At 55.1% G+C, this 10,292-nt stretch overlaps 1 protein-coding gene across 1 annotated transcript; it reads right to left on the reverse strand.

Moving 5' to 3' along the window:
- Positions 1-483: 483 nt before the first annotated feature.
- On the reverse strand, positions 484-3,517 carry FAM43B (family with sequence similarity 43 member B). The gene has a single exon (XM_070777571.1). It carries the CDS (start codon positions 2,567-2,569, stop codon positions 1,598-1,600), a length of 972 nt encoding a protein of 323 aa, XP_070633672.1. The 5' UTR covers positions 2,570-3,517; the 3' UTR covers positions 484-1,597.
- Between the last annotated feature and the right edge of the window lie 6,775 nt (positions 3,518-10,292).

Consider the following 10,292-nt stretch of genomic DNA (forward strand, 5'->3'; position numbering starts at 1 on the left):
AGGTCTGGCTAGACCTCTCCAGCTCCTCTGAAAGCAAACAGAATTGCTCACCCCTCTCTTTTACATCCCCAAGGAGACCCAGCAAATACCATTTGCCTAGACACACACACACACACACGAATCTTCTCAAAGATACACGGCTCATGAGAAGGCCCCAGCCCCCTGCCCCCTCCCTGCCCAAATGCTCCAGAGACACTTGCGTTTGGTGCCCAGGCAGACAGACATTCCGGGAGGCCGAGACAGACAGCTGACACCCCTCCCAGGCTTAGCCCATGTGATTTGCAGGCAAGGCATTTGCTACTGTCTCCTCTCCTGACATGAAGGGAACAGCGTCCTGGCAGCAACTCCCTCGTCCCCTGCACTCCTGAGGGTGGGCTCCAGTGCTGCAGGGAATACTTCCTGGGACCTCTCCTGCCCTTCAATGGTCTGATGATCATCTTTTCACCGTCAGCAGGCCTGGCATCAAGCACTACACAAGAGTGGTGACAGGCTGAAAAAGCAGGAATGGTTTATTTACAATGATCATTTGGTAACACATAGATCTTTGGGCTTTTAGTGACCTTGTTAAAAGACGTGTGGGCAGGGGCCCGCTCCCCCGGTGGGGTCACCGCACTCTCCGGCCTCATCTTGTTGTGAGCACCCAGGTGCTGTCAGGACCCTCCGGCTCTGACAAGCCTTGGCTTGGGGACATCGCTCCCCTGTCCATTTGCTGGGTGGTCAGTGCCTCAAACACCTGCCAGATGCCCTCTTACCTCCCTTGGGGGCCACGTCTTGGTCCTAGCTGTGGGGCACCGAGCGGGGACCCACACACATTTGTATGCAGAAAGACAGGGTGGGTGAGGGGTCCTGCGGGTGCCAGGACACAGGCTTGGGCAGCGGCCTGATGCAAAGAGCTGTTCCTGGGCCGTCTGTTGTTGGGGGTGGTAGGAACACCCCCGTTTTCTCCACAGGCAGAGCAGCGAAGTCCCAGAAGTCCTCCAAGGGGTGGCGAGGCCAGGCGCAGAGGCTGGGCACTCTTCCTTGTGTGGGTTGGCAGTACTCAGGTGCCACCTGGGGCCTGGCCTCAGCTCTCCGGGGCCACTCTTCTTCCCGCTGTAAGAATGCCTGCCTAGGGCTGGTCTCTCCAGGAGGGCCAGCCTGGCTACGGGCAGACCCACTGTCTCCCCTGGGGGCCAAGATCCAAGGCCACCCTCCTGGTTTTCTGGAAGAGTCTCCTCCCCAAGCCCCCTTCTCTAGAGAGGATGTGTGGGGAGGTAGGGCGTGGCTTATGGGCAAAGCAACTTGGTGTTAAGCATGGGGGCAATTCCACAGTGGAGGGCGCCGGCAGGCTCTGGGGGTGGGGGGCGAACACGGAATACTGCTGCTCCCCCAGCTCGCCGCCCCGCACACTCAAGGGCATGTCAGGCGTCACCCTGAGCCAGGATGAGGCGCGGGGCGGACAGCCACAGAGACCACGAGGGAGGCAAGGGCGGGGTGGGGGGACCACGGGGGAGCCGTAGCGGGCAGGGCCGAGGCCGGAGGCTCTACGTCAGGCCGGCCGGGTCTGGGGCCGCGAGGCCTGTCCATCACCCCCGCCCGCGCCCCCCCCCTCCGGCTCTCAGCGCGCCTGGCCCGCTCGCTCCCGGGGGCCGGCCTTCCAGCGGCGGGGCTGCGAGGGCGGCGGAGGCGCCGGGGCGGCCCGCAGGCTGCACGTCCTCAGCTCGCGGGCCAGGCTGAGCACCTCCGGCCGCTCGCGCGGCCCCGCGTCCTCGTCCTGGTCCTCGTCCTCCTCCTGGATGCTGCTGAGGCGCGGCGCCCCGCGGCCGCGCTCGGCGGCGGGGGGCGGCCGGTAGGCGCACTTGGCGTTGAGGAGCCGGCGCAGCGGGGCGCGGGGCAGCGAGGCGGCGGGGGCGCCCCCGGCGCGGAGGTGCTGCTGGCGCACGTGGCGCGCGTCGCTCTGGCGCTGCAGGCGCTTGAAGTCGGTGAAGGCCGCCAGCGCGGTCTGGCGGAGCAGGCGGGCCAGGGCGCGCGCCTTGTGCGCCCGCGCCAGCAGCACGGCGTGGCAGCGCAGCACCACGGCCTTGTGGCGCGCCTGGTGGCGGTAGACCCAGGTGAAGACGCGCGGGTGGCGCGCGTCCGCCGCGCAGTAGGTGATGCGCGGCAGCAGGTAGGCGTGCGCCGGCCGGCGGCCCCCGGGGCCCCCCGAGCTGCTGCGCTCGCACGGCTGCATGCGGAGGCCGTGCGGCCCCAGCGTCAGCTTCATCTTGGTGCCCCCGCCCGGCCCGCAGCGCGCCCAGATCTTGCCCACGGCGTCGTCGGTACAGCCGTCGCCCTTGGCGTGCAGGGTGACGGCGTTGCCGAGGTACCACACGGTGTAGGTCGGGTCCTCCTTGTTGAGCTCCACTTTCTGGCGCCGGCTGCGGAACACGCGGCCCAGGCGCTCCAGCGGCCAGTCGGGCAGCAGGTCCGGGCAGGAGCGCAGGAAGCTGGAGAGCAGCGACGTGTAGGCTAGCCCCGGGCTCAGGCTCTTGGCCTTGCGCTTGGCGTCGTCCTCCACCAGCACGAATTTGTTACGCCTCCAGGGCAGCATCGCGGCGGCGGCGGCGGCCCGAGGGGCTGGGGGCGCCGGGAGCTCGCGGGCGGCCGGCCCAGCGGCCGGGGGAGGGGAGCGCGCCCAGAAGCCCGCGGCCCAGGGCGTACGAGAAGCTGGGCGGCGCTGGGGACAATCGGTGCCCGCAGATGCCCAGTGCCAGGCAGGGCTGGCTGGCTTCGCAGATGCCCGGTGCTCAGCCGGGCTGGCAGCCGAGATGCCCGGGCGACGGCCCCGAGCGTCCGGGAACAGCTTCCCCCGGGAGTCGCTCCAGCCGTCCGGGAAGCCAGGAGGGGCAGGGGCTGGGCGGGGTGGAGACGCGCCCCTCCAGATCCGAATAGGGGGGCACCCCGCGGTCCCTGCCGCCCCTGTGGCGGCAGGGAGGTCGCCGGAGCCGGGGCTGGAGGCTGGCTGCTCAGAGGGGTAGACCGAGAGCCGCGACTGCGGTGGGGACTCCTCCAGGCGTCGCGGCTCCACCTCTCCCGGCTGCCTACATCACCGGGCGGGACCGCTAGCTCTCTCGTCCCCTCCTCTGTCTCCTCCCCCCGCGCCGGCTAGCGGGGCTCTTCGCCCGAGACCCAGCACAGGCGCGGTGGATCGGGTTTAATCATTATTGTCGGAGATTAAGGAGCAGGAAGCTCTTGAAATCGACCCAAGGGTTTTGCCAGTGCAAGTTTCCCAGGTCGCCCTGGTGGTCTCTCAGCCTCTCTGGGAGGGGTCGGTACCCGCCTCCTCTCTCTCGGATGCCCACTGCCCCTCACCCTCAGCTCCTGCCTCCCCGCATCTCTGAGCGTGAGTTCGGGTGGGTTCCTCCCGGGGCCGGCCTGGCTCCCTTCATCTTCTATCTGCACAGCAGAAAGCCAGCCGAGGTGGCCGAGCAGTGCAGTGGAAAAGTACTGTCTCTCGGTGAAGCTTTCTCTCCCGGGTTCCTCCAAGGTCGTGGGCCAGCCCAGTGCGCCGGAGCTGGGAGACCAGTCCCCCCGCTGCAGCGGCTGGTACTGGCCCTCGCCTGGACTAATGCCAGAGGGTACGCTTTGCGGGTGGGGAACCTTCCAGAGCCTACAGGGGTCTGTGGGGGAATTGCAGATTAAAAGCTCCTTTGGCCAAAGGGCAGCCTTTGGACCCTCCCAGGATTAAACAGATTACACTGCGGTTTGTGACACCTCTCCTGCTCCCCACCACCTGGGCAGGGCGGGGGACGTTGCATTCATGACCTCTTTATCTCAGGATAGCCTAGCCTCAGCTAAGCGACTTGCCCAAGGTCACAGGGCTGATAGCAGGTGGAACTAGAGTTCCACTCAGGCTTGACTGACCCATGTGGGGACCCTCACTCTTCTGTGAGTTCATCATATACTGGGTATGGATGGGGGGTGTTCTATCCTGCCCTGAGACCCTCCAGTGGGGGCTCTTACTCGGGAGGGGGTTCTCCTGCACTGGGAAAGAGGCAGTGGTCCCTGGGCGTGGGGCCACATCTCCCCCTTTCCAGGATTTGTTAAACCACAACAAACTCCCTAGAACCCCAGGACTGCTCCAATGGGGGTCCAGGAGTCTCCCACACCCCTAAGGAGCCCACCCCTAAGCCCTTTCTGTGGCTTTAGAACAGGTCATTTGGGAAGTCTTCCAGGCCAGGAATGAGCCCAGAGCTTTGGGCTAGGCCCGGTCACACCAGGTGACCTCCCAGAGTGGGGACATTGGGAAGATGATATGTCCCACAGCCTGGCAACATACATCCGGGGCCAGCCGGCTGGGCTCAGCATCCGTGGGGAGAATACAAGCGTACCCCCCACCCCCCACACACAAGACTGCTTCACCAAATGCTCCTCACAGGATGTGCAAATAAAGACCAGGAAATTACTTGGAATTGCAGCATCTTAGCTTTGGAGAGGGCCTCAGAGATGGGCAGGTCTCCTGCAGCCTTGTTTTATTTTCAACTTGGAAATATCTTTATTCTTTGTTCCTCATTATAAAAGTAATATGTGCTTGTGGTTAAAAAAAAAAAAATCACTGAAGAAGGACATGGAAGCCTCCTACTGTCCCGCTCTCTCCTTTCTCCGTGAGAGAACAGGCTCTGGGAGGCAGGAGGAGCCACCCCGTGAACCTCGCTGCCTCTGGGGTCCTCTTCCCCACAAGCATCACGAGGCAGGTGGGAGCAGCCAGCAGCAAAGTCTCCACTTGTGCGGGGAGGCTTGTGTCTCCACAGGCTTTGGGGAAGGCAGAGCCTCCTGGCGTGGCTGGAGTTCCGCTATTGTGACACGGGAAGCCCAGTTCAGTTTAGATCTCTGCTAACCAACCATTTCTTCAGCGTCAGGTGTGTCCCAAGCATGGCCTGCCTCTGATCCAGTAACTGAGCGCCCTGCCTCCCGGAGAACGGACGGGGTGCTGCGGGTGGGAGCGTGCTGCACTGGGGAGCCTAGCATAGATGCCCTCACCTAGCCCTGCTTCTGTCCCTTCTCGTTGCTTTTGGAACAGCCTCATGTGGGTGGTGGTGGTGGGGAGTCACCCAGGACGGTGTGAGATCACAGAGGCAGTGCTGTGTCTCTGTGTTAAGTCCTCGGGCCACAAAGCAGCATTTGACATCGCTAGCCACTTTGTTACCTTGTGGACAACTCACCCTGGCTCTTCTCCCTTCAGGGGCCTTCTTACACCCCTGGGCTTGGTGTCCCTGCCGCCTCCCCCCTTCAGCTCTTCCACCTCTAGACTTGTTCCTTGGAAGGGCCCCGTTGCCCAAGAACTTCCACTGTTCTTTGTATTCAGAAGGCTGGAGAGGCCAGCCTGGTCCCATTCATCCAGGCAGAGTTCAAGGCTGTCTCTCTGCCCTTAAGTCTTCCTTCCCTTCTCTCCCGTCCCTGGCTGTTGTTCTTTAGTCACTAAGTTTTGTCTGACTCTTTGCCATCCCATGGACTGCAGCGTGTCAGGCTTCCGTGTCCTTCATCATCTCTCGGGAGTTTGTTCCAACTCATGTGCATTGAGTCAGTGATGCCATCCAGCCATCTCATCCTCTGTCGTCCCCTTCTTATCCTGCCCTCAGTCTTTCTCAGCATCAGAGTCTTTTCCAGTGAGTCAACTTTTTGCATCGGGTGGCCGAAGTGTTGGAGCTTCAGCTTCAGCATCAGTCCTTCCAATGAATATTCAGGACTGATTCAGCAGACAAAACCCTGCTTGAGACTTGAACCCATGTGGCTGAGACTCGAACCCAGCCAAAACCCAGTTTGGGACTTGAACCCACCTGGCTGGGACTCAAACCCAGCCAAAACCCAGTTTGGGACTTGAACCCACGTGGCTGGGACTCGAACCCAGCCAAAACCCAGTTTGGGACTTGAACCCACCTGGCTGGGACTCAAACCCAGCCAAAAGCCACAGTACCTGATTTCAGGCCTTAATGAAGCTCAGGTTCTTGATATTTCATCACAGAAAGAATTCAGTGAGAGACAAAGTGATAGGTAAGATGCGGATTTATTCAGATTCAGAGAGAAGTACACTCCACAGACACAGTGTGGTTAGTTTTTATCAGTTCAATTCAGTCCAGTCGCTTAGTCGTGTCCGATTCTTTGCGACCCCATGGACTGCAGCACACCAGGCTTCTCTATCCATCACCAACTCCCAGAGCTTACTCAAACCCATGTCCATAGAGTTGGTGATGCCATCTAACCATCTCATCCTCTGTTGTCCCCTTCTCCTCCTGCCTCCAATCATTTCCAGCATCAGAGTCTTTTTGAGTGAGTCGGTTCTTTGCATCAGGTGGCCAAAGTATTGGAGTTTCAGCTTCAACATCAGTCCTTCCAATGAATATTCAGGACTGATTGCCTTTAAGATGGACTGGTTGGATCTCCTTGCAGTCCAAGGGACTCTCAAGAGTCTTCTCCAACACCACAGTTTTTTTTTTTTTTTTAATAGCCTGGGTAATTTCATATGCAAGTGAGTGGAAGGATTATTCCAACTACTCTGGGGAAGGGGTGGAGATTTCCAGGATTTGGGCCACCGCCCTCTCCTTGGTCTTTTGACAGTGCCTCGGAACTGTCAGGGCACCTCTGGGTGTGTCTTTCACTTGCTGACTGAGGATCAAGGTCTAGTCTTATCTGCCATCTTGGTCCCATTTGACCCTAATCACTTTATGTTGTGTCTCCACAGGCTTTGGGGAAGGCAGAGCCTCCTGGGGTGGCTGGAGTTCCCTATCGTGACACGGGAAGCCCAGTTCAGTTTAGATCTCTGCTAACCAACCGTTTCTTTAGCATCAGGTGTGTCGGAGAAGGCAATGGCACCCCACTCCAGTACTCTTGCCTGGAAAATCCCACGGATGGAGGAGCCTGGTGGGCTGCAGTCCATGGGGTCGCTAAGAGTCGGACACGACTGAGCAACTTCACTTTCACTTTTCACTTTCATGCTTTGGAGAAGGAAATGGCAACCCACTCCAGTGTTCTTGCCTGGAGAATCCCAGGGACGGGGGAGCCTGGTGGGCTGCCGTCTGTGGGGTCGCACAGGTCGGACACGACTGAAGCGACTTAGCAGTAGTTTATGTTGTGTCCTTGGGCTATGTCATTCTTCCAAAAGTTGTGCCCTGCCCCTTTCCCTCCTGTTACACTTCCAGTGGTGTTTTTGAACTGTGGAGCTGGAGAAGACTCTTGAGAATCCCTTGGACTGCAAGGAGATCCAACCAGTCCATCCTAAAGGAGATCAATCCTGAGTGTTCATTGGAAGGACTGATGTTGAAGCTGAAACTCCAATACTTTGGCCACCTGATGCAAAGAGCTGACTCATCTGAAAAGACCCTGATGCTGGGAAAGATTGAAGGCAGGAGGAGAAGGGGACGACAGAGGATGAGATGGTTGGGTGGCATCACCAACTCAATGGACATGAGTTTGAGCAAACTCCAGGGGATAGTGAAGGACAGGGAAGCCTGATGTGCTGCAGTCCATGGGGGTTGCAAAAAGTTGGACATGACTGAGGGACTGAAGAACAACAGCCTTCTTTATGGTCCAACTCTCACATCCATACATGACCACTGGAAAAACCATGGCTTCAATTTATGGATCTTTGTCATCAAAGTTATGTCTCTGCTTTTTAATATGTCATCTAGGTTTGTCATAGCTTTTCTTCCAAGGAGCAAGCATCTTTTAATTTTGTGGCTGCAGTCACAGTCCAAAGTGATTTTGGAGCTCAAGAAAATAAAGCCTGTCACTGTTTCCATTATTTCCCCATCTATTTGCCTTGAAGTGATGCGACTGGATGCCATAATCTTAGTTTTTTGAATGTTGAGTTTTAAGCCAATTTTTATTACTTTCCTCTTTCACCTTCATCCAGAGGCTCTTTAGTTCCTCTTTGCTTTGTGCCATTAGGGTGGTGTCATCTGCATATCTGAGGTCATTGATATTTCTTCTAGCAATCTTGATTCCAGCTTGTGCTATATCCAACCCGGCATTTCTCATGATGTACTCTGCACAGAAGTTAAGTAAGCAGGGCGACAATATACAGCCTTGACGCATTCCTTTCCCGATTTGGAACCAGCCTGTTGTCCTTGTCTGGTTCTAACCGCTGCTTCTTGTCCTGCATACAGGTTTCAAAGCAGTACCATCACTGCTTCATAGACTTGGATGTAATTGGAATTTTTTTTTTCTTTTTTCAGTTTAATTTTTTGTACTTAATAGGGCATAATTTTATTTTCTAAGCAATAAAAAAGTAATGTGTGCTTTTTTTTGTAAATGGATTTACAGATGACAGTGATAATCTAAGTGTTTATAGGAAAAGTAATTGTTTTTACAGCCGTCTGCTGCGTGAGCATTTAAACTTTTTACTGCCAGGAGCCACCACGGGAGATCCCACCCATGACTAAGGTCATGCGGAAGAGACCTGACAGGCAAAGGTGGATCAGGCCTCAAGGGACCCTCTGAATCTGCTCGAACATCCATCTCAAAACCAAAATCTGTCTGTCTGACTATTTTGTGTCTTTCACCAACTCTTCTGACATTAACAGGGGGCTATCCCCGACCACCTTTCTCTGGAAAAAATCAACTTAGGGATTTAGTTAATGGGCATGAAAGAAATATTTCTATTTTAACCCCTCTGTTGGCATTCTAGCTTGCCTGACAGGTTTATCCATACTCTTGCAAGTAACACACATGATTGTTCACAACTCCCCAACCTTGAAAGGCACGGGAAGCCAAAACATTCTAAAAGTCCTAATGAGCGTAGAGCCCTTTAAGGGATGAAAAATTATTAGAATGGATAGTACTGGTAAAGGGCTTCATTACTGGGCCAATGCTTGCTGCCTAGTTCCCATATCCCTTATCCACTGGGCACCTGGGAGTGCATTGGTTACCATAGTTGGAATGTAAGGAAAACAAGCAGCAGCCTTGGAATTAACCACATCAGACCTTTCAGCTGATTGGTTCTTTCTTTGTTGTGACCCACTGCACCTTTGCTCTGTGAGAATGTAATTCTGTTTAGTACTTTCTGAGCCTGGGAGAAATAAAGAAGAAACACTTTAAGGGAAAATAAGTTTTCTGGGTGATCAGCCTTTATCAAAAAAGGGTAAAAAATGTCCACAGGCCTCTGAGGCCAAAAGATACTGTACACAACATTGTTTATGGAAAAAGTATACAAAAAAAATCCTGGTTTCGATAATGACAAAAACAGATGTAATGTTTGGGCTGACTCTGTATCACTTTACATCTTTCATTTCCCTCTATGTACAAGTCAAGGTATAAAAGTTATGGGCCTCGCTCACCGAAGCCTGGTCTCCCCATGTCGTTCTTTTTTTCCTTGTCCCTCCTTTTTTCTCTCTGTTCTTCTTTCAGGATGACTCCTTGGAACACAGGAGCTTTATTGGCTTTCTGTGTTCATCAAAGAAGATCAAGCCCTACTCTCTGCTTTGCTATCCTTATCGCCTAAGCTGTCATCCTGAGGGTACCCCTGGTTCCTGCCGGGGCTGGACCCCGACATTTTACAAAGCAATCTCTACCTTCAATTTATTTCTATAATTGATTTATATTGGGCTGTGCTGGGTCTTCACTGCTGCCTGGGCTTTTTTGTCTACTTGTGGCCAGTGGGGGCTCCTCTCTAGTTGCTTGCATGGGCTGCTCATAGCGGTGGCTTCTCTCAGCGCCCAACCTCAGGCGTTGCCGCTCCAGGGCTCCGGAGCACAGGCTCAGGTGTTGTGGTCCACAGGCTTGGTTGCTCCACCGCATGCGGGATCTTTCCAAATCAGAAGCACCATTCTGTGTCTCCTGCACTGGCGGGTGGATTCTTTATCCCTGAGCTACCAGGGAAGCCCATCTATCATATTTACACTTGTATTAGTTGAAGAAGTCAGGTAACTGACTTATCGTAGGTGTATAATTAAAAAACCAGTCGTTTGCCCCATCCGTTCCCCAATCTCAGTTCTCACTTCCAAAGACAGCCCCTCTTTTACACATTTTAGATGGCGCTTCTGTCATATGCCTTCTTATTTTTAAATAACACACCTAATCCAGATTTTCCACTTTTTGAAGCTGTGTCTATTGCCTCCCTCCTATGGAAGATGAAGATGTAATTCCCTTCATCCATCTCATCCCGCACGGGATTTTCCCTCCCTGCCTCTCCGTTTAGTTGTAGCATGTTACTGCTGTTGCACCAGCATTCAGTGTTTAAGTATAATATTAATAACTATGGAAGTATTGTTCATAGGTGAGCCTTGAAGTGTGTTATGATTTCATTTTTTTCTTATTGGACAACATTTTTGCTTTTCTGG

This window comes from Bos indicus, chromosome 2, assembly GCF_029378745.1.
Source record: "Bos indicus isolate NIAB-ARS_2022 breed Sahiwal x Tharparkar chromosome 2, NIAB-ARS_B.indTharparkar_mat_pri_1.0, whole genome shotgun sequence".
In the NCBI taxonomy this organism is placed as follows: domain Eukaryota; kingdom Metazoa; phylum Chordata; class Mammalia; order Artiodactyla; family Bovidae; genus Bos; species Bos indicus.

Coding starts and splice junctions, on each gene's coding strand:
- FAM43B (XM_070777571.1), bottom strand. CDS start 2,569: ATGCTGCCCTGGAGGCGTAACAAATTCGTGCTGGTGGAGGACGACGCC.